This window comes from Dysidea avara, chromosome 4, assembly GCF_963678975.1.
Source record: "Dysidea avara chromosome 4, odDysAvar1.4, whole genome shotgun sequence".
In the NCBI taxonomy this organism is placed as follows: Eukaryota; Metazoa; Porifera; class Demospongiae; order Dictyoceratida; family Dysideidae; genus Dysidea; species Dysidea avara.
Window position 1 is genome coordinate 25,629,825 of NC_089275.1, and position 27,540 is coordinate 25,657,364.

The 27,540-nt window shown below is 37.8% G+C and overlaps 3 protein-coding genes across 3 annotated transcripts in view; 2 read left to right on the forward strand and 1 right to left on the reverse strand.

Annotated features, from left to right (window-relative positions):
- The window catches only part of LOC136254540 (uncharacterized), a 38,103-nt gene extending 36,607 nt beyond the window's left edge, over window positions 1-1,496 (reverse strand). Inside the window, exon 1 of the mRNA XM_066047278.1 lies at window positions 1,241-1,496. Coding sequence (XP_065903350.1) covers window positions 1,241-1,265 — 25 coding nt within the window. The 5' untranslated portion in view covers window positions 1,266-1,496. The remainder of the gene's footprint in view (window positions 1-1,240) is intronic.
- LOC136254541 (uncharacterized) lies at window positions 1,222-20,198 on the forward strand. The gene is made up of 5 exons (XM_066047279.1): window positions 1,222-1,930; window positions 4,275-4,393; window positions 10,182-10,349; window positions 11,515-12,315; window positions 19,003-20,198. The coding sequence occupies exons 1-5, from the start codon at window positions 1,651-1,653 to the stop codon at window positions 20,023-20,025; spliced, it is 2,391 nt and encodes a 796-aa protein (XP_065903351.1). The 5' UTR covers window positions 1,222-1,650; the 3' UTR covers window positions 20,026-20,198.
- Window positions 20,199-25,558: 5,360 nt separating this feature from the next.
- On the forward strand, window positions 25,559-26,914 carry LOC136252989 (beta-1,3-galactosyltransferase 6-like). The gene has a single exon (XM_066045577.1). The coding sequence runs from the start codon at window positions 25,654-25,656 to the stop codon at window positions 26,728-26,730; it is 1,077 nt and encodes a 358-aa protein (XP_065901649.1). The 5' UTR covers window positions 25,559-25,653; the 3' UTR covers window positions 26,731-26,914.
- Window positions 26,915-27,540: the final 626 nt, after the last annotated feature.

Consider the following 27,540-nt stretch of genomic DNA (forward strand, 5'->3'; position numbering starts at 1 on the left):
CACTGACTATCATGCAGGTATTAATAGCTATTGGCTGGTTGGTGAACTCGGTGAACTCAGTGATGACTAGCTGCTTTGAACAGTTCATATGAAGAAAAAGCTTACAGACACTTGCTATAATTTATTTGTGGCAAAATGCCAGCTGATAGCTATGGGTATGCCCAATTAAAGAACTTTAAAAATGCATTGTTTACTGCCTAGCTACCTCATGTCTGTTAGGTAGTTTTCCAGATGTGATACGTATAGAACAACTCTTTCAAGCACAATAAACCAATTCTTGGAAATTTTGGCATGTTAAAATGGCCTAAACCAACCCAGTGTATAAGCAAATTTCCCAATACATACAAGTTGCACTGGGTATTTCACAGCCATGTATTACACTTGATCAACATGTGATACGAGCCAGATTTTGAAATGTCATGGAAGAGAGATGCAAATGAGTTCAGCTGGAGATCAGGAGAAATTTAGGCACAAGGTTGTTATCACTTTTTGGTTGTATTGAGATTTGAATGGCAAATACTGGAGATTGGATTAAGGCAGTGGATACTATTGAACCGACAGTAAAACTTGGACAAAAAGGATCACTAACAGAAAAAAACCACAAAACTCATCCAGGGTTTGAAAACCCTGGACTACTGAAGCTTCAGGAAAGTGTGCTAACCACTGTGCTACCGCTGCTAGCTACCCACTATCCCTACTTTTCTATCTTATAAATGTTACTAACGTAGTAGTCTGAGTACGTATATAGTAAGAAGAAAGTAACCAAAAGGTGAAGAAGAAACCCAAGCTGAACCCGACCCTAACTCTAATGCCAATGTTACTTTTCATGTCCCCTAAAGTTGAATGCTCGGGGCAACTACTAGATGCGAAAATAACCTTTCGGTTCAGTAACCACTTCCATGAATCAACATTCTAATTTCACACTGACGTCTTAATCTTCACCACAATAACATTACAAATGAAATAGACGCACAGGTTTGCTACTGAAATTCAGCAAAACAGTGATGTCAATTTTATAGCACATATCTGTCACCATCTATGCTACAACTGCTTTCAGCCGGTGTCGTTTAGTGTACATCTGTCAGTAGCTACATAGATAATGACTGTGACACCAATCTATTGTTGATTCCCCTTCTGTTAAACACTGCCTGACAGACATTACAGTAATTGCCCTCGGTAATTACTTATTTGATTTTGTATAGTAAGTTAGTATAGCTATAAGTATCACTGAATAAGTTACCTGTTGAGTTAATAACTGTTTCCATCGAGTAGACGGAAGAATACCTCGAGTACTACAAATCGGAAGACTTTTCTATCAGTCACTGCGAGATTAATCCGAAGATTGTTATTGTTATTGAAGCTTTACAGTGACCAGCCTCGGCACTCCTTTACAATGTACTGGGGCTCCTTCGTACGGCCAATTAGCTACAAATCAAAGTTCCACGATTTGCGTCTTGCTTTAATAGCGCTGGCTTCAGAACTACAAATTTTGTGGGAATATGTGGGGTGTGTACATCCTTTGAACTTAGTACTGTAAGGGACAAACAAAGGGACTTTCCCAATTACGAAATCTAGTCTGACTCGCGTGACCTTGAGCTCGCACGAATTAATTAAGCGTCGAGGCGTCTCAGGCACAGCGTTAATGTTACAATGAGTTCTGAGTTGAACTATCTTGAAGACGTTCTGCTAAAGTGTATCAGTAAATTAGAACGCTGTTTGCCTTTTGGCGATCTCGCTGGAGAATTCTTAGCTGCGGGAATAGTAACTCAATATGAATACTATGAACTGGTGGGTACCAAAAATGAGATGCGGCAAAGGCGAGAAACAGTTTTAATGATCTCCAGAAAGCCACCAGATTTGATAGAGAAATTCTGTCATCTACTAAAGAATCACCACGCCTGTGGGGAATTGGGAGCTGAACTTGTAACAGGTAATTTATCCATAGACAGTTAGCTGGGTTTACACACATGAAAATATTTTTAAGAAGTGGTTACTGAACCAAAAGTTTTTTTTCCTCTGGATAAAACAAATTACAACTGACATTCATCCATCTGTATCAAGTACACTAGTTGTATTGGTATGCTCTGAGTATTCAATTTTAGGGCACACGTCTAGTAGTTGCCCCAAGTATTCAGCTTTAGGATACAGTACGCGACAAGTACGTAGTATTATAGCATTAAGGTTGGGTTCAGCTTTGGTTTCTTCTTCGCCTTTAGGGTTATGTTCTTCTTACTATATGTACCTTACTCATTTATACGATAGAAAAGTAGGGGAGTTGGGGAGCTACAGTAGTAGTGGTAGCGCAGCTGGTGGTACACAGAACTATCATACTGAGTTTGAACTCTAGATGCTGCCCTTTTATATTTTAGTAGCCTTTTTTCTCCAAGTTTTACTGTTGGTTTAATAGCCGGTACGTTATTGAACTGACTTTCGGTTCAGTAACCACTGCCTTTTTTATTGCTTAGTATACCAAAATGGGGTTTAATAATGAAAACTAGTCCCATCGCACATGCATGTGATGCATTGGGTGTTGATTGTCTTCGTGTATCTGGAGAAAATGGTCTGGTTCCCATACCCACTCACCTTGAATACTGATCCTAACTGATAGAAATATTGTATGGGGTAGGCTATAATAAAGTTTTAAGAATTTGATTTTTCAAAAGATTTCTTTCTCTGTAAAATTCAAGGCCATGATTAGTAATCTTTGTTTTGATTGTCAACTTTCTTTCGAATTTTACGTATGTTTCATAATTTCAGAGCTGACCTATGAAATTTTGGGTTGTTACCTTCCCTTCACTAATATTCAAGCACGCAGATTCCCTTTCATACCTTTCAGTGTTATAAAATGCCGAACACTTTGCCTAGAAAATTCTGTGAATATAGTTGCACACAAAAGATTGTCAGATAAGTTATCCAAGTGGTTAAGGCTGACCTGACCACCAAAATTACACTGTACATGTTCTTTATACTATCCAGATATCAACAGGCTGCCTATGTCCCATAGAGGTGGGGGGTGGGACGCAGATTAATAGCACTCAGAAACAGAGGAGGAAGGCATGCAGCTTCAAGCCAGCATCACTGAAGCTGTCATGGTTTGTAATAACAGGGGAGGATCCAGGAGCTGGAAACGGGAGGGGCACAAATAGGCTAAGTTGTAGGTGGGTGGGTTGGACAACAGCAGATTCTCTTGTTAGTTGCTTTATTTTTCTAGCACCTCTTAGTAAGTGTCTCACTGTTGATTTTTCCATTTTGGGACTTGCAGATACTTAAAAACTGTTTACAAGGCTGTGAATGTCTTAAACACCAGAAACGATAGTTATTTTTAGAGGTGCTTAGTACACCTGAAGGTGCTAAGTGACAGTTTGCTTGATAGCTGGTTTGACTTTGGTTTCAGGTGAGTCAGTTTGCTATAAATGGTAGTAATATGCACATTTTCATTAGCAGTGTTGGGAGTAACGCGTTACGTAATATTATTACTTTTGTGGTAACAAAGTAATATAACGAAATACGCTATGAAACAGGTAATATAACGCAAGATACTTTACTTACAAACGTAACGCGTTACCTAAGTAATATAATTACTGTAACGAGTCTAATATGACGTAATATTATTACTAAAAGTAACGAAGTTACTAATCTCGTTAGTAATCCTCTGAGTAACGCCTAACCACAATGGAGTAACGAGGCCTATTGAATGAAGCTTATTTACTAGCTTCTTACTTATAACCAAGATTTGTACATTGTCCAACAACGCAATCATGTCACGTGATAAGGTGGTAGTTTCACACGTGACAGCTTAAGGCTGTGGACACAAAGTAATATAATATGTAATATTATTACAGTTACTTTATTTTATGGGTAATATGTAACTGTAACTAAATAGTTCTGTTGCAAGTAATATGTAATATGTAACTAGTTACTTTTACAAAGTAACTTGCCCAACACTGTTCATTAGTTATAAATTGATTTGATTTTGGCCTGACAAGGTTTAGTATTTCAATCAAAAAAGTATGGCTCCTCCACAAAGTGGGGGCATTTGCCCCAAAATGTCCTGCTGGATCCGCCATTGGATACAGGTGTAAGTCAGGGTTTGACTGGTCTAGCTACATGTGATTTTATATAAATCAGGAATGAATTATGTTCCCTTTTGTCTCCCACTGTAGAGCAGGTATGTGGATAGGTATGGGAACTTATTTTCCTTCTAAATGAAACAGTAGTAGTCTGGTCAGGTGTGACTAGAAATGAATATAAATTTTGTACTTATCTGTTTGTAGCATGTGAACTACAAAAACATGATTTGATTAAGACTCTACGACAGCAGCTAGCAGAGGCACAAAGAGAAAGGTCAAAAAAACTGAATGATGCCACTACCGATCCTGCTACACAAGACAATGTATGTAGTACATGTATGTGTATGTATGTTGACAGGAAGGGGGCCATCAAAATATTATATCCCTTGAATAGAGATATTAAAATTTCACCATCTTTACATGTACTTTACTACTACTACTACTACTACTACTACTACTACTACTACTACTACTACTACTACTACTACTGTCTGCCTTGTGATTTCTGATGCCAAGAACCTCTATGAGGACACTACAACCTACATTTAGATGAACGTCTATAATTATGTGACTGAACTTTGGAAAAACCTTCGTTAGAAGTTTTGAGATAAACATTTTAAAGAATTCAAGTCAGTATAACTCACCAAGGATAGCAAGCACACATATGAAATTTGCACAAAAGATGCATCAATGTATTACCTTTCAGACCACTTCCAGTACTTGTAGAGTTTCCCACCAAATAAGATAGAAAATCTGAGCAGTTGGATGAGCGAAGTAGTATCACGAGTGCTCATGGTGGGGTGGGCAAGAGATAGACTTCAAAATAGAGTCAGACCATGATTGGAGTCCAGACACGAGATTACAGGGCTGTGCTGGCTTCCTAGTGGCTGATATGTAGCAAATCAACCCGTCTGGCCAACAGTATCAGGCCATCCACCAGTAAACCACTGATTCTTGCCAAGCTAGTCGACCCTTCACAAGGCCAGAAACCGCCATTCGAGCTCTACACACCACCCAGAAAAGATGTCTGTTAAAAACCAGCCTTGAGTAGTTTGAGTAGTACTGAGGGTCAAAATTAGTAGTACAATAGTGTAGCTATCCACTGGTGGTGTTAGTTTGATTTTGCCTGATGTGTGATTTTGTAAAACTCCTTTTGAAAACCAGCACTGGGATACTTGTCAAGTACTAGAGTCAGTCCAGGTACACACACACAGACACACACACAGACACAGAGTGACACACACACACACACATGAATGAATGCACGCACGTACACGCACACACTTCCTTAGGAATTATACACCAAAATCCTGCTTGTGAGGCTTATGGGATATACAACTGACCTATACATGTGACCAGATTGTGTTATGTAATATCTAGGGATACACTGATACCACTTTTTACCAGCTGATCAGATACCATTATGTTTTTGGTGGGAAATTGGCTGATACTTTGCTGATACCGATGCTTTGCCATATAGGCAGTATCTCCACTGCTGTTTATATAAGCCAACTTACTAAAATACTATTGCTAATATCTCATAACACTGCTTGTTGATTTTGTAACTATCACACATTGAATTATATGATGATCAACTACCATGTATGGCTTCAATGAATCTTGTTTCGTGGCATACTGTTCATTCAACTGTACTAACAATCATAATCACTGGAGTAATTCATGGTATGCGTCATCTTGAAAAACAATTAAATGATCATGACTTCATACAAAGTATCGGTTGTGGTATCAGCTTAATCCATAACTGATACTGATCCGATACCACCAAATATGGGTGATATCAATACAAAGTATCGGTATCGGTACCTCCCTAGTAATATCCAGTTTTTGTAAATTGGTAGGACTATATAAAAGAAGCACAGTGGACCTACCTCATAGTAAAACAGGTACTCTCACTACCATACAATGTAGTTTCTTTACAGATGTCCTGACAGCTTCAATATTATAAATTATTTAATGTTGTCACATTCAAATTAGTTAGTTTATTAAGTTCATTAAGGAAGGTAAATCACTGGCTCACCAGTCATAATTACTGTATGTTGCAAAAAAGTTAACGAACAAACAAGTAAAAGGAATTGAGTAGAGATCATAGAAATGAAACAAGAGAGGTCACCTATATTGGCCATCATTATTCAGTGGACTGGATTGATATATTTTTGTTTTTTGTGCATTAGATTTACTGAGCTAGTAAAAGCCCTTAGGTAAGCTGCAGCCCACTACTAATCGCTGAATATGAATATGCAAAAAACTGTCTTAATAATTTTGCAACTGTTTGTTATGCTGCTATACAGTACTTACTCCTTACTTACCCTGGTGTATAGATGGGTTTAACAAGAAGGCGTGACACTATATTACTTCATTTTTGTATAACGTAATCTGGATTTGTATAGGGCAAAAAAATAGGGAAAATCAATCTAGGGCAAAGTGTTTCTGAGCACTACAATACTGCATCAAGTAATCACTACCTGAAATACAAACCTTGTAGTCATACTTTATCATATATACTCAGGATTTGTTGAAAAAGAATAACAGATCGACTTTTCTGTACAACTGGTTTATGAACACAAAATTTAAATTACCTCCTAAAAACTTACTTTAGTTAAAGTAAGTTTTTAGGAGGTAATTTGAGGACTAAAACCATTAATAAACTCAGGCATGGTTAAACACATGTAAGTTACCTTTCAGACGTTAACGTCTGAAAGGTAACTTACATGTGTTTAACCATGCCTGAGTTTATTAATGGTTTTAGTCCTCAAACCACCTTTTTTTATCATTGCTTGATTGATAAGTTCCTGTTAACATCGCATTTCTTTTGCCCTACAAAAATGGCTGGTAATTTGTGCATGCGGCGCATTTTTATGACCACACCTCTTTGTTAAACATGCTGCAGGGAATGTGGTAACAATAGTTAACCAGCAATCTGCCAACTGGTGACTTCCTTCGAGACATCCTTAGAGCACCAGTGAGCTAGTCTCGCGTGGTCAAACTTTTCAAAGCCTTACTGTAAGATTTTTCAGGTTAACTACAGTATAACCTCAAAAACCTCTATGCTGAAATACAGGTCTTACCATGTGAAACTAGCTTGTTCCTTAAGTGTGGTCTAAGGGTATCTCAAAGGATATCGTAAAGGATATCGTAATCAGTTTTATATTCTATCACCATTCAGTGCTGAAATGTTGTCACAAACCATCCAAATGTACCCCCCCCCACCCCCCCACTTCCTGTACAGTAACCCAGCACCCTTAAATGTGTAAAACCTCAGTCCAGTAGTCCAATCTGGTATATATTCCAGTCCCACATAGTCCAGTCCAGTGATTAGACACTACCCACCTACACCTTCAGATATACTAGTTTGACATTTATAGTATGTACATGGATCTGAAAAACAGCTAAAAATTAAAAGTGTCAAGAGAGTTAACATTTCAGCCAACCAGATAATTAGTGGTGACAACAAAAGTGCCAACAACAGACACGTACAGTTTGGCTCCATTACAAGTTTGGGAAAGGACTGTAATGGACACTTTACTTTTATGGCTTCACCATAGGAAATGTATGGTGAAAATTTTGATTGGCCGTAAATATTATGTCAGACGTTTGAACAAAAAGATTTTGTGTGGGTCAAGCAGCACTACAAATGAGCCATATTTCGAGATCGTGTGTAATTGCATTCATGAGTTATTAGGATCCAGCTCAACGCGTACTTACTATAGCCAGATTGAACCCTTGTTTCGTTACTATTTTTCAGGATATGATACCCATTAGAAATTAACATTGCTAATTTTTCTTACAGCGTCTCTTTGTCTCCTAGTATGTCATCAATGTTGGGAGTAACGCGTTACTTATGTAACGTGTTACGTAATATTATTACTTTTGTGATATCTAAGTAATATAACAAAATACGCTATAAAAACAGGTAATATAACTCAAGTTACTTTACTTACAAATGTAACGCGTTACCAAAGTAATATAGTTACTGTAACAAATCTAATATTACGTAATATTATTACTACAAGTAACGAAGTTACTAATCTCGTTAGTAATCCACTGAGTAATGCCTAGCCACAACGAAGTAATGAAGCCTACTGAATGAAGCTTATTCACCAGTTCCTTACTTATAACTATAGTACGTATGTTCACATCGAGCTGAACCCTGAAAAACAGCTAAAAATTAAAAGTGGATTTTTTCTCAACAGAGTTAACATTTTTGCCAACCAGATGATTATTGGTAACAGCAAAGGTGTCAACAACAGACATGTACAGTTTGGCTCCATTACAAGTTCGGGAAAGGGCCCTAATGGACACTGTACTTATATGGCTTCGCCATAGGAAATGTATTGTGAAAACTTTGATTGGCCGTAAATATTATGTCAAACATTTGAACAACAAGATTTTGAAATATTTTTAGCGGGTCAAGCAGTACTACAAATGAGCAAAATTTCAAGATTGTGTGTAATTGCATCCATGAGTTATTAAATGTTTTTGAGGATTCAGCTCAACGTGAGCGTACTATAAGATTTGCACATTGCCCAACAATGCAACCATGTCACGTGATAAGGTGGTAGTTTCACACGTGACAGCTTAAGGCTGTGGACACAAAGTAATATAATATGTAATATTATTATAGTACCTTTATTTTATGGGTAATATGTAAGTGTAACTAAATAGTTCAGTTGCAAGTAATATGTAATATGTAACTAGTTACTTTTAAAAAGTAACTTGCCCAACACTGTATGTCATGATGGACTAAGAAAAGAATTGACATGCCATGTTTTGTTACAACAAATTAGCATTAGGGATTATACTGTATTTGTTTTATACATGTGTACATGTATGTGATCATGTACTTGTATGTGTTCATGCACATGTCTAGATTCTTGAGATAACGAAAAGTGTGTGTGTTTCTATGTTTGTCTTTCTGTACCAAAAACTTTTGAAATTGCACCCTGTAGTCTTGTACCCAGACCCCTTGTAGTCTGGGTGCAAGACTAGTTTGAAAATGGGTAAAGCAAGTTTCTGAAGATGTTGTGAATGCCTGGGCTCTATGAGAGTACTTTATACTTACATAAAGTATTAGAATATTGCAAAAGTTACAAATACTGAAATACAGTGTACCAAGTTGATGGTAACTTGAACAAACTGCTTTAAACCACAAGTTTTCTATCATGTCTTCTTATACAAATGCTCTAGGCAAAGCGGTTGTTTTTTTTATCTTTGTGTAGATACCTACGCTCTTTTCAACAACATGAAGGTGTCATTATTCCCAGTAGCCAGCTGTATTGATTTTGGTTGTTCAGTCACTTATACTATTCAGATAATTGATGTCCTACTTTACTGTAATGTGTGATTATATTTTATAGTTTTTTTTTTAAAAACCACCTGGTTTACTAAAATTGTTTTCCGAAAAAGTGTGTGCGTGTTTGTACTGTGTGTTTGTATATCTGTCTTTCCACACCCACATGGGTAAAACATTCGCTAGCCTTTATGTGAGAAATAAAGGTCATATAGAGCCTGTATTAAACTTCTGGGCAAGTAAGCTTTGATTTAATGTGGTTAATACGTGTGTGCCGGTTTGAAATTTGGGTGAAGCGAGTTTATAAGGATGCGGTGAAGGCCTTTCCCAATGGGCTCTACGGATGTCAAAACAGCCAAAAAACAACACAGCTGGCCTTTTAGGCTACCGAGTATAACAAATTCCTTCAAGTTGAAAAGGGGCATGCCCGTACATACGCGAACGAAAATGAAGAGCAACTTTGCGTCTTTTCCTGGAGAATTTACATAAGAAAATGCTATAAAGATACTTCTGTGCATTATTAGTGGATTAAAGTGGTTTGTTTGAGGCACGCCTCTTTAGCAATGTAATTACAGAATTATGAAATATTTCATCATTATTTTATGAAATACAAATTACCATAATTCATTTCTGTATGTAGCAACAAAACAAAACCCAAAATAAATATTAGTTTAGTACACTGTTAATTAATTCCAGTTAGGTTTGTTTGCTGTGTGGCGCCTGGTTTTTAGAAGTAGCACAACATCAACTTGTTTAATTTATTTCGACATTTCATTACCATACTCATATGTTCCTATGATTAGGAAATGAACACTACAAAGATCATTGACTTGGAAGCAACTTGTACTAGGTTGAGACAACAGCTAGCTGAGCAGCAGCTGGAAACACAGAAATGGAAGGATGCTTATGCACAAGTTGAAAAAGATCTGAAGACACTACAAGGTAGACGATCACCCTCCATTATGACAAAGGTATGGCTAAGACAACATACTTGTCTATACCTTGTACTGTTAATACATAAATTTGCCTTTTCTGTTGTAAAATAAAGTTTGTATACAAAAATTATACAGGTTGTTTTGCTTGAATATTTTGCTTCTGTATGCTATGTAGCAAGCTATGTTTGAGTTCAAAGTCTACAAGTCTCTATTAGCTATTGCATTGTGGTTTACGGACTTTAATATTGTTGCTATTAACTTTCAAGCAGTACGCACAAACAGAGTTGGGATTGTTGCACAAATATACAATTGGACACTGGACTCAAAATAACAGTACAAATATCAGGCAGAGTCTTTGACTATTATATAAGTCTTGTGTTCCTCCACTGGCTGCACCCTAGTTAGATGCTACAGTGTGTATCAAGTATTATTAAAAGAATCAGTGAACATAAATCTGTAAACATTGACGTAAAGACCTGTAGGACAGATTAAGTATAAATAATTTGTGACTGTTTTGGCATAACCCACATAGTTTACACTATTCCAAATTTCTTTAGTATTATCTTCAGTGTCCGAAGAATAGATTACGAAAGTTTCAGCAAATTTTGATCAGTAGTTATAGCACTAGATAGGAGGAAGAGTAAAGAAACCAATTTGTACAAAGAAAATATGAAAGTTTTAATTGAGCCATAGCAAGTCTCAAGTCCATCTTATTCGCCTGCTCATGGATGCATGTCTCATGGGTTGTATTTACAATGCAGTAGATGTAAACCATTTCTTCACTCATGTGCAAAAGTGGAGAGAGTGCACAATTGAATACAAGGCTAGAACTATACCTTGGTGAATTTGCCAAGTTATGGAACAAATTTTAAGTTAAATCCCAACTCTGTAGACCAATGCAAAACAAAAGGTATGGCTGTGAATTTAAGTGCCTGTGGTCCCTTTTTGTTGTTGAATTGCTGCATTATTAACAAAATGCTTGACTTATGTATATACCTTTTTATGAATTTGTATAATTTTTGTATATGAACTAAATGGTTAGATACACACTCACAAACAGACATTGAACAGGCACACGATCACTGCACACACACACACAACACACATTGTTCACACTGCATTGCTCCATACATGCATGCCTGCACTTACATAAAATTCATACTACATTGCTTTTGTTTATTGACAATTGTATCTCTTGTAGTTGCAGAAACTATCAAGAGAGGACAGCAATGTATTGCTAGGGACAGGCAGGTTTGGGATGGTTCACAGGATCAAATTCCAGGAGGACTGGTGTGCTGGCAAGACCATACATAGCAGCTTGTATTTGGACCAGTCTGGGGTTATGGCAAGATTGACTGTGACTTGTAACAAGTTTGTTCAATTTCATCATCCCCATGTGGAAATGTTCTTAGCAATACAACCGAATCCTGAAAATGTGCCAGTGTTATTGACAGAAATATGCACAGAAAGCCTTGATGATTTTGTCAAGCGCTACAAGAGCACTTTACCTTTCTCTGAACAGTTAAGACTTATCAGAAACATGGGTGATGGGTTGTTCTACCTTCACCAGCGTGACATCATCCATGCTAATCTTCATGGTGGTAATGTGCTGATTGATGGACAACAACATCATGCCAAGATTGCTGATTACATCTGTCCACGATTGCAAGAAGCTGGTATTATTCACAAAACAATCACTAATGAAAAATTACAGGCGTTTGTTGCTCCTGAGTTGTGTAACGAGACAGCTGTACCTTCCTTTGAGTCAGATGTGTTTTCATTAGGTACTCTGTTTGTACAAGTCTTAACCCAGGATATCCCGGCCAGTAGCACTAATCTAGTTGACAAGATAGACTACTGCAATCCAATTCAGCCGGTGGTTGACAGTTGCCTCAGTGAAGAGAGTGTCTCAAGACCAGACTGTGTCAGGGTTTGTGAGCTGGTTGCTCAAATTAGGGACAGCCCCCAATATGTAATGTATAATTGCCTCTATGGAAAGAAAGTGAGATTATAGTATGTGTATTGTGTGACCCGTACGTACAGTTTTGCTGAGTGATGTTAAGTGGGGTTTCAAAAAAGTTAAACTTTTAAATTTCGAACTCCAGTAATACATATGTAAGGTTGGACATTTTACAGCACTTAATTCTGTAAATTACATGTATTGGAGTGTTTCTTGAAATGGAATACTTACACGATTGTCAAGAGTTTTATAGTACAGACTCTTGCTATTGTTGTATGTACTAATGCTCAGTCTGCTGTTGTAGTTGTTTTTGGCTTAACCACATGTAAGGCTAGGATGGTAAAGTTTAAAATGGTACCTAAGGAGTTTACCCAACAAAAAGGCAGGAAGGGAATGGGAGGATAAACAATAAATTTTGTATGTATAGTAGATCCTAGTTTATTTCATCCTAATTAAAGTGCTTCATCAAATGTAGAGATAATAGTTCTATTGTTATGAATACAAAACAGCTTGCTGTTACCATATCATACTGAGATACTCACATATGATTAGTATAGGTAATCACACACATTTGAGTACAATTATTCCATAATTGCACGAAAATGCGTGTGATTGCCTACTAATCACATAGTGACCACCCTTCGTGGTTTGTAGTACACATCTATCCAGTTCTATGTGGCCATTAACTTCTACCAGGTGATTGCATCATCCTTCTTTGTATTACATCATTTGTTGTTGCACTTAAAAGGCTTCATGTGTCAGCAATTCTGATTGGCTACTCAAAATGTCTACATATGTTGCACTTAAAAGGCTTCTATTGTCAGCTTATTTGATTGGCTATTCATTATATCACTTTCTTGTTGCACTTAAAAGGCTTCTGTTATTCTGCTATTTTATTGGCTACTTTACAGTGCAATTACAGAAACAAGGCCGTGTGATTTGGGATTAATTGCACTCCTACTATTGGGACTAATGTATGGCAAATTAAACCACTATGTGATTATACCAATAAAACAGCTGCCAAATGCAAGTGTGTACAATACCAGATGATATTTTTTCTTGACCACTGTTTTTATGTCATTGATTTACCTGTACAATATTTGATTCAAATGATTGTATTTAGTACATAGATTCACTGTGCATGCATGTTTGCGTAATATGTATCAACTATGCCAATGTGTTAAAAGGACTCCTGCTATGTAAAGAGAAGCCCATTTCATCTTTGTTGCTATGTTATAAGACTGTTTCAGGATATTATTTTAAAAACAAACACAAAGTGATAATTGTTCCCCATTTTGGTAACTATGGTCAGGTTATACAAGAACATTCCTTGACCTGTACATAACTGGCATTCAAAATTTGTTTACGACAAGCCATTGTGGAAAAAACCTGCTTAGCAGGTGTAGTGGTAGAGTGCATGCAGTATTTTGTTGTATCGGTGGAACACTACTTGCCTTCCCGGACACTTTGTACAGCATTCTGTATTGGCAGTATTAGTGATTCGTGCTTGTGGATATTTTGTATCCTAGCCACTGTATGTGACTATTGTTTACTATGCGGCTAGTTCAGCCAGCAGTCAAGCAATCATACAGATTATAATGAGGCATTCCTCTACATGTGACTATAAGGCTCATGTGTTAACTGCCAAATCTGAGGCAAAAAGGTTGATGTTGTGCTTCTAAAAACCAGTAATACTCTGCTTGATATATAGGCAGTTCTGCATATAATTTTGTTATCACAGAATGCATACTATGCTATTACAGTAGCTTTGTTTGTAATAATATTCATTGTAATTAGACCCTTTTGTGGTGGATCTAAGTTACTTAGACCTTTTTGATGTTTACTTAGTCTCTTTAATTTTTATTATGTGCACCAACGCTGGTAGCATGATGGCTTGTTTCTACTAATTAACGATACATTTCTCTGTTACAAGCACCTGTCAAGAGTGTTAAGGTACAACAACTACATAAAGGGTCTATATAAGTTGGACTTCAGACCACGGGGATCTATGCAATTTAGTAACCCTCATGCCCTGTAGTAGTTGCATTGCTCAGGCGACACAGGGCCATCGGGTTACTAAATTACATAAACTCCTGTGGTCCGAAGTCTTAAGTTATAGTAAGTCCGCCGAGGTTTTTATTGCATCATTCTAACACCTCCTCCTCAGACGTTTATACTTCGAAGGTGTGTCTTACTGTTTTAGTTTGGAGTGTCTTACTGTTTTAGAAAATGGTCTGCCAGCAGTGAAAAGGACATTGTAGCTATGCCTCGCGCCACTGCTAATGACGGTGTCACACACAAGGCTGCATGGGAAGGCTCCGCTCAAAATTTTTTCCTCTCAAGACTTAGTCACTGAAATGGCACTTTTATTGGTGATACACACTGCTATCAACAAGAATTGCATCAGTTTGAGTAAGAGAAATCTGTGAAAAATTAGCGACAGTAGCTACTATAAGTTTTATCCTGATTGGTGTACCAGACGCTTGACTGGAAGCCTGAGTATCCTCACAACTATTCAAGGTAAGTCTATACCATGAGAGAGAATCAATGGATCGGAGTCACCATGCCTCGTGTAAACGAAGTAAGTGAAAGTGGAGAAAGACAGTTAGCAGAAGTACTGTATAATTGATGGCGCTGGCTTGTCACGTTGCACGGCAACGCAGCCCATTTTCTAGGAAAGTAAGACACCAATACCTGCCTTGGCACTCCAGTTAACCCTCTGGCACTGGAATAGTGTGGTGAAGAACATGCTGGTTTGGTTGTGCTATTGTTTTCAATATTTCAGTGGTTGACAATAAATTCTTGGTGTGGATAAGTAATTAACTAACATGGTTAGCCACGAATCTCTTAGTACTAAGAGACTTGTGGTGGAATCTTTGTGAAACTTCTATTTTAATCAAACCTCAAAGCATTGCTAACATACCATTTTCTAACGGTTATTGAAGTATATTTCATAATTCACCAATTAGATGGTGTAATTAGTTAATTATATGCACTGTTAAGGAAGCATAACTTGAACAAACCACTTTAAAAAGGAATTTATGCACAGAAATGTCTTCTCGACTGTTTTACAGTGTATTGTTTGTCTGTTATTTTTACTTATGCAAATTCTATCAACAAAACATCAAGGGACTTCTCTTTATTTTTGTACATGTAAAGAAAGGGAAATGTTCCTTTTCAAGTTGAAGGAATATGCCAGCCTACGAGAGTTGATGCATTGTTTTTCAGTTGTTAAATGCTTGTTAAGCCCAATGAGAAGGTTTTTCACAAAGCCTGTGGAGAGTCGCTATACCCATATTTCAAATGGGTGAAAAGAAACTACATCAGAGCTACGCTTTCCTGTATGGAAGTTTTTATTACTACAGGCTTTATTTGGTCTTCATTTCTTGTATGCTGGTCTTTATTTCTTGTATTCTTTATTTCTTTTACCAAATAATGGTATTGCTCACTTGGGTATGTACAGACAAACACTTAAATAGTAGATAGGCAGGTGCGTGCACACACACACGCATGCACACAGACACACACCCAGACACACACGCACACACATATACATAGCACGCACACAGGAAAAGGCGTACATCCACAGCTGGCCTGTGGTTGACTGAAAACAGTTTTCGCATCTATGTTGTCCAATGAGCCTACGTCTTAATTCTCTATGTCTTGATTGTGATTATTTAATAAGGATATCAAGAGTGTTAGCGACTGTTCTATTAGAGTGGTTATTGTTGTACGGTACCACTCAAATACAACGTTGTCTTGCAAGAGTGCGAGCAATTAAAAAACTCTCTAATTAAAGGATGTGACACTCATTTTGCTCACGACTATTCATCCCAAACAAAATGGGATGAATACTCGCAAGCGAAACGGGTGCCATGCCTTTTAAATTAATGAGTATTTTAATCACTCGCACCCTCACAAGATGATGTTACATTTGGGCGGTACCATATATGTGACCATCTCAGTACCTCCCCCCCCCCCCAGTTTGCACAAGTTCTGAATTTCTTTTGATTTTCTCAGCTTTATCCAGTCCAAGGAATGGGTTACCAAAATTTCAGCCTATTGTGGTGAGTATAGGTTTGGAAATACAGTGCTAAACAATAGGGAGAGCAATGAAATTGATTTGTACAGTGGCTATGCTGGAAACAAACTATAGATGCTTAAATTTGCAGCCATAACTTCTATTTGAATTGGTGGAATTTGGCTTAAAGTGTTCACCATAGTATTGGCATATCAATCAAGGTATAATTTTATCTTTGTAATCACTTGTGCATACCCATTTTATATAAAAAATGACGACGATCTTCTTTACATCTACCACACTGTAAACAAATGCACATGACACGCATACTGTTGGGGCTACTAAAACCAAACAAAGATCCTGCAGTATGTAAATTGGAATTTCAGTCACTCAAAAGTTCACAGCATGAGAGAGTTCATAGAGCCTACTTGTTGAGCAGCTCCAGCCTGACAAGCATACTGCTGCACACTCCACCATATGACTTTTTATCCTGAGGCCACAGATGCAGCTTACCAAACCTATATGTAAGCACTGTCAGTTACTGGTACCCTTTTAATTTTTAGATGTTCATTAAAATGTTCATTAGCTTCAGTGTTGAGGATCTAAGTAGCTAGTCTGTTTAGTTAAACTGTTGCCAGCATGTCCATCAAATTCACAGACTGGGATAACTCTTATCAACCCCTTCGAATTTCATAAGCTTATATTTAGGCTTTAGGTTTTAAAATTATATATACAATGATGCATAGTCTAAACTGACTGCTACCCTTCTACTGTTTTACAATGAGTTATTTTGGTACATTAATTGATAGCTTGTTTAATGCACTACAATAATATGTAAGCAGTTTTACACAACACTTTTGATAAGCAATAAACGACAGACATCTTCTTCACCAAATCTATGCAGTGGAACCTCTCTTAACCAACTCCCTGAATTAAGGACACAATAGAAAAAAAAACCTCCATAATAAGGACAAAATTTTGGTCCCAACAGGTCTAGTTAATACATTCTTTACCTCTGAAAAAGGAAAACCTCTGTATTACTGCAAAAAGTGGCCAAAAATTCCAGGTCCCAAAATGTCCGTAATAGAGAGGTTCCACTGTAGTTTTCGATATTACCCTCCACCATTGTGTGATCACATATCTCAGCAACAGGAGAATGGTTTTTATATTTGCATCGTAACGCCATGGAGGTTGAAGATATAGGGCAAAGCCTGAGATGATGTAAAATGATAGCAGGTGATTGCTGAACATATTGTTTCTCTTATTGTTGCCAGATGTGACAATTTATAGTTGTAACATGGGCATGAGTGATTTGCCTGATATGTATCCCAAAGCCTTAGGGCTGGGGGCATACATATCAGGCAAATCACGAGTGCCCATGTTACAGCTAATATGTAATACTTCTGTTCAGGCTGATAGCCTTGATGCCAGTACAAGTGCAACCAATGGATTCATATGCATGCCTAAAAGATTCGATTATGGTTAGGTAGCAAGTAACGTTGTAGCTACGATCGTTATAATAAACAGACGAGTTGTACGGATACCATGGAAAAGTCGAGTAGCGGGGAATTTACAAGTGTTTTAAAGCTTTCGTGTTATGTAAAGACTAATCACAATGTATACTAAAGACCTAAAGGGGTAAGCTTCATTATAGAGTGGTTAACTCGTGTCGTCCATAATGTGGGGGTGTCTGCATTCAAAAACATGCGAAACGTTTGTGAATGCACTGTAAGACTAGTTCGCAACTTTAAGTAACATTTCCCAACTTGTAGAATGGCAAGGATACTGAAACGCCTTAATTTGAGTGCTTCATGTGGCAACACTTCAATATGTGGTAATCATCACATGAGCATTAATTTATTCCCACAATCAATTTTGGTCTAAGCTTGAATAAAACAAACAGAGGGTGGTACCACTACCTCATCCACATCAAGGCCATACTTGCTTGCTTTGATGAAAGTGGCTTGCTCTTTTAGAAATGCAACCACTCTCCTGGGATACATTTCAATGTACACCGGTGTACATTTAGATGTTCCCTGTAAAGAGGTATACATGGCATATGGAATTCCTTTGATCTGAGGTGTCAAAGTGTTACATTGCTTGATATTGTTATAATGGCAATTTTATTGTGAGCAATGTAGTGGTAGTGAAATCTTTCCCGCTTGTACAGTGATTGAGTTATGAAACTTTACTCAGGTGGCATGTGTGAAAACTTAAAATTAATATACGTAGGCTTATGCTGTTTTTTTCCTTGTCAGATTAAAAAATCATGACTGCTCTATAGGATATTTTTTGCAGATTTGTAGGTAACTGCTGTATGTGTTTGATTGTTTCAGCAGAAGGATCCAGTACCACTGAAAAGAAGCCTTTTGATGTAAAATAATCCAACCTATATATTGATGATGAGCTTTATCCCATTGGTAGTTCCCATTTCCCTAGAATTCTACTCACCCAGTAAGGGGCACTATTAAAATAAAAACAAAGGATTTATTGTTATTAGCGCTTTACAGTGACCAGCACTGAAGGTCTGATAGCAACATGTGCTGCAGCAGCCTTATTTGAATCCTTTAAGCAGCCAATCTAATAAGTTTCAAGTGTTCATTTAGTTGCTTTGTTATAATGTGTATGATACTTTTTTTGTTTTAAGTAACACATCTTATGTACGTACTGCGCAGTGTTTTAATTTAGGTATTTCTATTTTCTTCTAGGAGTTACTTTCACTGACACACTTGCTGACATATAATAACAAGCAAATGAAATGGGAACGTCTTAACAATCTACCAGTACGAATGCATTCTGCCTATGTGGTTAGGCTTGGTAACTGTTTGTATGTGACTGGAGGTGTCTGCTCTAGTGATAAACCAGATCTTGATGCAACCAGGCAACATACCCAAGAGCTCAGAGAAAATGTTGATTCTTATGTGTTTGAATTCAATTTGTTTCATGGTAACTGGGTTCCTCTACCATTAGCCAAACACAAATCAGCTGTTCCACACATTGTGTGTGATAAACTTGTGCTGTTTGGTGGACTGGACTTAGCCACTAATAAGGTCACTAATCAGGTCAGCACTTACAACACAAAAACTGATACCTGGACTAACCATTATCCCAACCTGAGGGAGTGCAGGTGTTTTCCAGCTATTGTCAGTTGGGGTGATTATGTCATTGTAGCCGGTGGGAAGCAGAGAGATGATAAGTTGAATGATATTGAAGTGATGCATACTATGGAGTGTCAGTGGTCTAAACTGAAGATCCCCTTGCCAAGAAAAATGTTCAGCTTGTCTGCTACTGTTTCAGACGATACACTTTATCTAACAAGAACACTTGGCAGTTTTCCTCCCTCAACCTCAAAACAAGTTTATGCAATACCGATCAGCGCTGTATTAAATCAACCACAGAATTACGATACCCTTAACAGTGGTTGGAGTTCTCTACCAGATGTTCCTTACATCAATGCCACCATTGTTCCAGATGCATATCCCCCAATGATAGTGGGTGGTAGTGATCCTCAGGGTAATACTGTCAGTGATATCATGTTGTACAATGTTGAGTCACGGTCATGGAACCAGATTACTACAATGTCTTATAGGAGAGCTAATGCTGGTGTCATTAACTTGAGCAATCATGCCATTGTTGTAGTTGGTGGCTGCACTGAGTCAAAAACTAAAGATACTTGCAAGTCTAGTGCCATCAATATTGTTGAATTAGGTTATGTGGCCGAGTCATTATAAACTAACACTTATGTACACATGAATTACCTTTAGCTGATAGTTTTATATTAGTGACAGTTGTCAATGTAGAGTATAAGAATAATTGCACTGTACATATTATATGACATTGTTGCACATAAGGTTTAGTTTAATAGTTTATGATCACAAGGTGTATGGATACTTTAAACGTCAAGGTTGAGGTTATGAGCTCTGTTAACAGCATGTGTACCTTAAATTTATAAATAAATTTTGCTGAATTCCAAGAAATTACAATTTATTGAAAACTTTGATTACACAGTAGCACCTCAACAAACCCTTTTAGGACCAATGGCCAATATTTGCTGCAATACAGAGGTAAAACTATATGGGGCTAGACCTGTTGAGACCCAAATCTTTCTTCATTGTGGTATTTTCTGTCCTTAATTTGGAAATTTTGTTCATTTGTCGTTCATTATACCTTGTCAAGTTGCACCATTTTGATTAAGACCTACATAGTTCACCTGTCCATAGCTTTTTTGAGGCATACGTATACAAGATTTTGTATCAGTTATCCACAAACTGCCATCATTCGTACATGTCTTCAGCATGCCATGTATGTGGCTTCACAATCTGATACTCCGCATACACCCTTATGTAGTATCCACTTAAGATAGGTCAGTAGAGTTTTCAAGTGATCACAATCCTTATCAAGTCACTGATCATGACCTCAGTAATATTTCAATTTCACACCAACATTATGTCCTATATATAAATTTGGTTTTCAGCCTTACTGCTATGCTACTCCAGATGGTGTAGCCTGAACTATAATGTGTATTAGATGGCAAAGATTCTGCCTAGGTCTTCTGTTTCAAAATGTTTACCAGTTTTTCTATCTGATCATGAAGGTGTTTGTTAAATTGATTAACTGACTATTGTATGTATTGTCATTGTGGTTTCATGCTAATATTTTATAGCTTAATGATTTCCTGGTGTCATACACCTGTACATTACTGGATATGCAAGTGAGTGCTGCAAGGACATTCACCATTATAGGACTATAGTTGTTATATTAATGTATCAAATACATTTTTCAATTCACAAAAGTTCACATAATTCTATGGTGCGTGTACAATGTGTTCAAATAGCTTTAGGAGTTTGCATTCTGAATGAATAAAAATAGAAAAAAAGCTTGGATTAGAATATTGTAAGGGACTCATAAGGATACCATGCCATACAGAAACTATCACTTCTTGATTTATAAATCAGTGTGGTGATTTGTAAATATGGCTGAGGATTGTCCATATTGTTTAGTTTAATGTTTACCTGTACCTTTAGTGCACTGTTAATCAGTTGGTAGACTACAGTATGTAAAATATCAAGAGTAAAAGGGTCTGTGAAAGTACTGAGGAATCCATGGTCACTGTAGTTGCATACTGTGGCAAACTTCCTTGAGCAGTTATAGGCCATACCAAATTAATATTACATTTCGTGGACTTTTTACCTGCAAAAGCTAAGTATTTTACTTTTATTGGTGTGGGAGCTATTGAAATAAAGTGCAGGAGTTTTGTTTCTCTCCTCATTACACACTACACCTTTCATCGCTTGCAGAATATTTAGGAGTCAACAGCCATACTAACATCAAAACACTGATCTACTGCACATGTGAAACATACAATAAGACATTGCCTTACTATAAAAAGAACCAAGGCAGATTCCACTGTATTAACAACAATACTGAAAACTGTTTTCACATGTTCTTGATGGAAATGGTTTGGGGAATGAATGAAGTTCATGCTGTATTACATTTCTGAGTGAATCCTGATTTGACATTGTACATTTATTAACAGGCATACTACACTGCACACTAGCTTGGTATCTGTCTTTCATCCAATTCATCATAACACAATTGGTTATCAATTTTACAAGTGACCAATTATCAACACCAGAAAATCTTTCAAATCTATATAGCTATCAGGAAGGACACGTATGAATATATGTAGCATGTTACATCATTTACAAAGTTGTTGTGTGATATACTGCACATTTATTTAAAACATTTGTGGAGCAAAATTAAATTTTTCGGAGTACCATGCTATTTGAGGATGTGGCACACTTATCATGCAGTACGATAGTACTGTATATTGCTTGAAGGTTTAGGCTTTTCTGGCAACAATACCCTCATAGTGCTTTGGCAGTATTGGTGAGGTATAAGCAAGCCCAAAAGTGCCTTCAGTGTGACTGAAATGCTTCCAAAACATTGCTACAAAATTAAAAAATATATATTTAGTGAAATTTCTACTAACTGACTGCCTGATGCCTTCAGACAAGCATAACTTGATAACAGCTAAGGCTACAGGCTTGATTATTTACTGTTTGATGTCGTTTCAGCCCTACTGGTGCCTTTTGGCATACCGCAGTACGTACTCCTTTGTGTCCCATTCATCCTTGCTGACAGTGCAAGGTGTCAATTCGGGGTAGCACCGCATGATGACTTCCCTACGTTTGACAGGAATCATCCAAGTTTTCCATCTCTGGTAACCAATTTCATCATGAGGAAGGTTTATTGATGCAAAAATCATTTAAAGAGTAAGCACAAAGTCTAGTTGAAGCCATCAAAGAAATGGGTAACCCATTTCTTCATGATAGTGCAGAACTTCTCGTGTTAGATACAAGAGATGTTCTCAGTGAATCTGTAGTAGCTACTGTTTGGAGTATGCAAACTGGTCAGTATAAAACTTATTACCAATCTGTCATCACAGAAAAGACCTCTTCAATTCATGAGGCAATCAAAAAGAACTCTTTTCCATTATTTAACCATCCAACACCTAAAGAAAACGCAAGCATGCAAACATATTTCAATATTGAAGTATGATGTTGAACTCTTTTCTCGTTTATATATTGTCATGCAACATTGAGACAGTGATATGACAAAATCACCCCTACCCACCTTCTCTTTCTGACAGATGAAAATTGCGACTAGGAAAGAAGTCGGACTTACTCAGAGGAAGCAGAAACAGAGCCTCCAGTTGTGTTTGATGTAGATGGTGCTGTCATAGTTCACCTTTTGCCTACAACTGGTGTTAGCACCTTTGATGAATATGCTAGTAGTGTCTTCATACCATACATAATAAAGAAACATCTAGAAACATCTAGAAACCTCTACTCAAGTTGATGTAGTATGGGATACTTATGTCACATCGAGTATTAAGGAATCAACCAGGGAGAAAAGAGGGAGAGGAAAGCAGCAAGAAGTAGCAGGAAAAAATAAACTGCCAAGCAACTGGCTTGATTTTCTTCATGACTTTGAAAATAAAAAGCAACTCTTTTCATTTCTTTCTAACAAATTGGCATCAATGAAGAATGTAGAAGGCAAGCTTGTATCAGTCAGTACAACTGGCATGTCAGTGGCTGCCACAGGTGATACCCACCACAAACAGACATGTAACCATGCATGAGGAAGCAGACACCAGAATGCTAATTCATCTCCAAGATGCCCTTGATAATGGTTCAACCACCTGCTTGGTATGCACAGTTGACTCAAATGTAGTTGCAATCTTTGTAGGAAAATTCTATAGTTTGCTTGAACGACATCCTAGCTTCTGCAGATGTATGGCTGGCATTTGGAACCAGAAAATGGTTTAGAAATATTCACATCAATACAATATACAATGCTCTCGAAAAATAATAAATCCACGGCATTATACCCATTCTTCACTGCATTTCTGGTAATTTCCTCCTTTTTGGAAAAGGCAAAAAGTCAGCATGGGATGCATGCATGGAACTCATTCCCAGATGTCACCAGTGCATTTTTCCACACATATAAGCCTCCCATCTCCATTCTTCAATAACTATTGATAGTGAGCACTTCAAGCTTCTGGAACAGTACTCTATTGTTATGTATGACAAAACAAGCGACCTAGAATGTATCAATGAGGCCCGGAAAGAATTGTTTTGTCAAAAGAACAGAACAATGAAATTAATTCCACCAACTAAGAATGCTTTCTTACAGCACTGTAAATAGGGATGCGGCGATTATGCCGGCATAATTTCGGGAATAGTAGGTATGTGTGGGAATCAGGAATTATGCTAGCATTTTGAGGTGGTTATAAAGCTTTAACAGTAGGAAAATCTGCAGATTACACAATTCCGTTAAGAAAGATTGAGATACTCTAATAGAGCAGTCAGAAACTCTAATAGAACGGTCACTGAATATTATTTACTCTAATAAAGCAGTCACATTGAAACAAAATACTCTAATACAGCAACCAGCTAAAGAATTCAAGACTATTAGAAGCTTAAACATCAATGAAAATGGTCTAATACAGCAATAAACTGGCATTATTAGCCAATTATGGTGGCATAATTTTGGGAATAATAGGCAATTCTCAAAAGCATAATAGGTGATATTTTGAGCACTGCTCAAAAGCATAATGTTCAATTTTTGGAGCATAATAGCCTCATGCCTAACTGTAAACGAGTTGCCTACCAAGCTGGCATTTCGAGCACCAGTGACCTGGCTTATGTAAACTTGCCAAGTTCAGGAGATTTACTAGATGGATAAGATTACAGATGGTTTCCTGTGTGGATAATGTTTCCAGTAGCCTCAAAAAGCCTGCACAGAACTGGTCAAATGTAGCTGCAAAAGTCCAAGAAGTTGTGGAGGAAGATGTGCATGTAATGCACTTGTCAATTTCATGCCCCACCCCCCCACCCCCGGGCGTCCCCACACCCCAGGTGGGGATTTGATATTACTTCTTGTCCCCACCCCTGGGGCAATTGACAGTTGTCCAATTCACTGACCGATTTTCGGTAGTTGCATTTCTAAACAATAAAATCGCACTTGCTATAATTTTACTAGCTACAGGGCAGGTTTATTATACTAGTCGCATGCATGAACGATATGCGCTTAGTCATCCTTGAGGTGTTGTCAAATCCCCTACTATGGGGGTGGGGACATAGTGGGGATTTGACAGCCGATTTTGCCCCAGTAGTGGGGAATTTGACACCACGATTTGTCAAATCCCCTGTGTCCCCCCCCCCCGGGGTGGGGGGTGGGGCATGAAATTGACAAGTGCATAAGAAGGCACAGTGGAAATGTACTGTAGTTATTGCTATTCAGTTAAAATTTTAGATAAGCAAACTTCCTTCCAACAAATGTCATTACACTATATTACTCACTCACTTTGTCCTGCCACACTAAATGGTATGTTAGGGTTATAGTCTCGTGCCCAGCCGGGCTCGCGCTAATGCGTGTTTGCGCATTAGCGCGAGCCCGGCTGGGCACGAGACTAGTTAGGGTCCTGCTTGTAGAAGCCTAAAATTTACAGAGGGCGGTCCTGAACCCCCCTTTCCTACGCCACTCGCCGCTTGGCGCCTTCCAGTGCATAATTGGTAAAGCAGATAAAAACAACAAAACAAGCTTTAATTTGAGAAAGCATCTACTGAGCCCCTACTTCGGCCCCTAGTCTCGCGTGTCAGACGGTTTTGTGGGGGACATTTGCCGTCCCCACACAAATAAAACCGTCTGGCACGCGAGACTACAGAGCCCCCTCAAATACATCTGCGACACATTCCATGTTCATGACATTATTGTACGACTCATTGGTCACCATAATAAACTTGACAACGGCGCAAAGTGACAGTACCAAAGTTTAAGTTAAGAAAATAACGATGATTGCTCGTCTCAGTGTATTCGTTATCACTATTCAAATCCTGGTAGTTTGTGCAACGTTTTTCATGATATCGTACTGCTGTGGACTCGGCTCTAGCCAACCCCAGAAAGTAGTAAACGTACTAGTGAACCTACGACCACTACGTAGCAATGAGAGATTACCAACCAAGTTGCTACCATTGAAATCAAGGTCAAGCTCAACTCTCGACTCCACTAATCAGCCCAGCCCCATTGCTGTCGCGGCTTCGTCTGCTCCACCGACTGTACTTAAGACTGGGCATAAATCTGCTGTAATGATTAGTAAGAGGTCATCGCCGATGCGTACAACTCAACCTATTGATAATGTCAATCGTCGTTACAATACGTTTTTGTTGATAATGATCCCAATTGTGCCATCATACTTTGCCAACCGAGAACTGATTCGTAACACCTGGTACAAAGGCTTCAATGATAGTGAGGACGTGATGTTGAGGTTTGCAATGGGGACTGAGGATATTAGCAGTAATTTGTCTACTCAGTTAGCCAGGGAAAATGACAATTACAAAGATATGATCTTTTTTGAAAACTTTAAGGAGAACCAATCAGCCTTAACCAACAAGACACTGCTGCTGATAACATGGGCACATGAGAACGTCAATTTCACTTACTTTCTGAAATGTGACTATGATACGTTTGTGTTTGTGAAAAGGACAATAGCAGAACTATTGCGTAGACCAACTACGACAAGATTGTATTATGGTAAAATTCAAAAAAGAAGGCCAAAGAAATGGGTAGACTTGATGTGGAATTTAGGTGACACCTATTTGCCATATGCACTTGGTGGTGCTTACATAATATCATCAGATTTAATTGGTCTTGTTGCCAGAGGCAGTGAATACCTCCAGTGGAATCTTAATGAAGATACTGCAGTTGGTTCTTGGCTTTCTCCATACAAGTACGAGAGAAGAGATAATGAAAAAATATGTATGTTTAATAGCAAAAGGTGTCCTAAAAACCAGATAATACATTCATTCTATGGTTTATCAAATGACAATTTGAAGCAACAGTTTTTAAACTGTTCTACACAATTACCATAGCTATAGTGTGTCATGTATTTCATAATACCTTTAGCACACTAATTCTAGTGTCTGTTTGATATTATACATACAACATATACTGTACATGCAGCTGGTATCCCAATGCAATGAAAGAGGTGTGGCAGTACCATCTGATCAGCTCCTGCATTGTAACACATCACTTGATGAAAGCCTACAGAGGTGTCAATGATTGCAACATCTGAAATAGGATATCAACAACTTTGGAAAGGGAATACCTAAAGTAGAATTCTACAGTTATCCGGATTACCAAACTACGGAAACGACTGCTCTATTAGAGTAGTGACTGTTCTATTGGGATAGTTGATAATACTAAAAATGTTCTGTACGCTATTTTCAGAGATATGGACTTTTCAGACTTGTGGACCACCCCTTGTCCCAAGGCGTTTGGATAACTGAAGTTCCACTGTAGAAAGTGGGAATGACCAATGTAAAATGTCTGATAAAGATCATCATGTCAATTTCAGGGGCGTAGCCAGCCAGACGGTGGTAGGGGGGCATCCCCCCACAAAATACTCGACATTGTTCATAATTGCACAAAAGGCTAATGACCCAACGATGGGCTAGCCAACATACAGTGTTGCATTATTACAGCTTATGTAACTAGCTACATAACTACTTCATTACTGGTTATTACTGGTTGCTACCAGTTATCACTTATCAATGGAAATATTTTCGTCGAGCATCATCTCACGTGCCACAACTGTACTCCAACAAATTTGTCCACAATCCAGTAGAACTATATTGTGAATATTTTAGTACGAATACAATGCGTCACAGTACTTACGTCAG

Coding starts and splice junctions, on each gene's coding strand:
- LOC136254541 (XM_066047279.1), top strand. CDS start 1,651: ATGAGTTCTGAGTTGAACTATCTTGAAGACGTTCTGCTAAAGTGTATC. Junction 1,931..4,274: donor GGGAGCTGAACTTGTAACAG/GTAATTTATCCA, acceptor ATCTGTTTGTAG/CATGTGAACTACAAAAACAT. Junction 10,350..11,514: donor CACCCTCCATTATGACAAAG/GTATGGCTAAGA, acceptor TATCTCTTGTAG/TTGCAGAAACTATCAAGAGA.
- LOC136252989 (XM_066045577.1), top strand. CDS start 25,654: ATGATTGCTCGTCTCAGTGTATTCGTTATCACTATTCAAATCCTGGTA.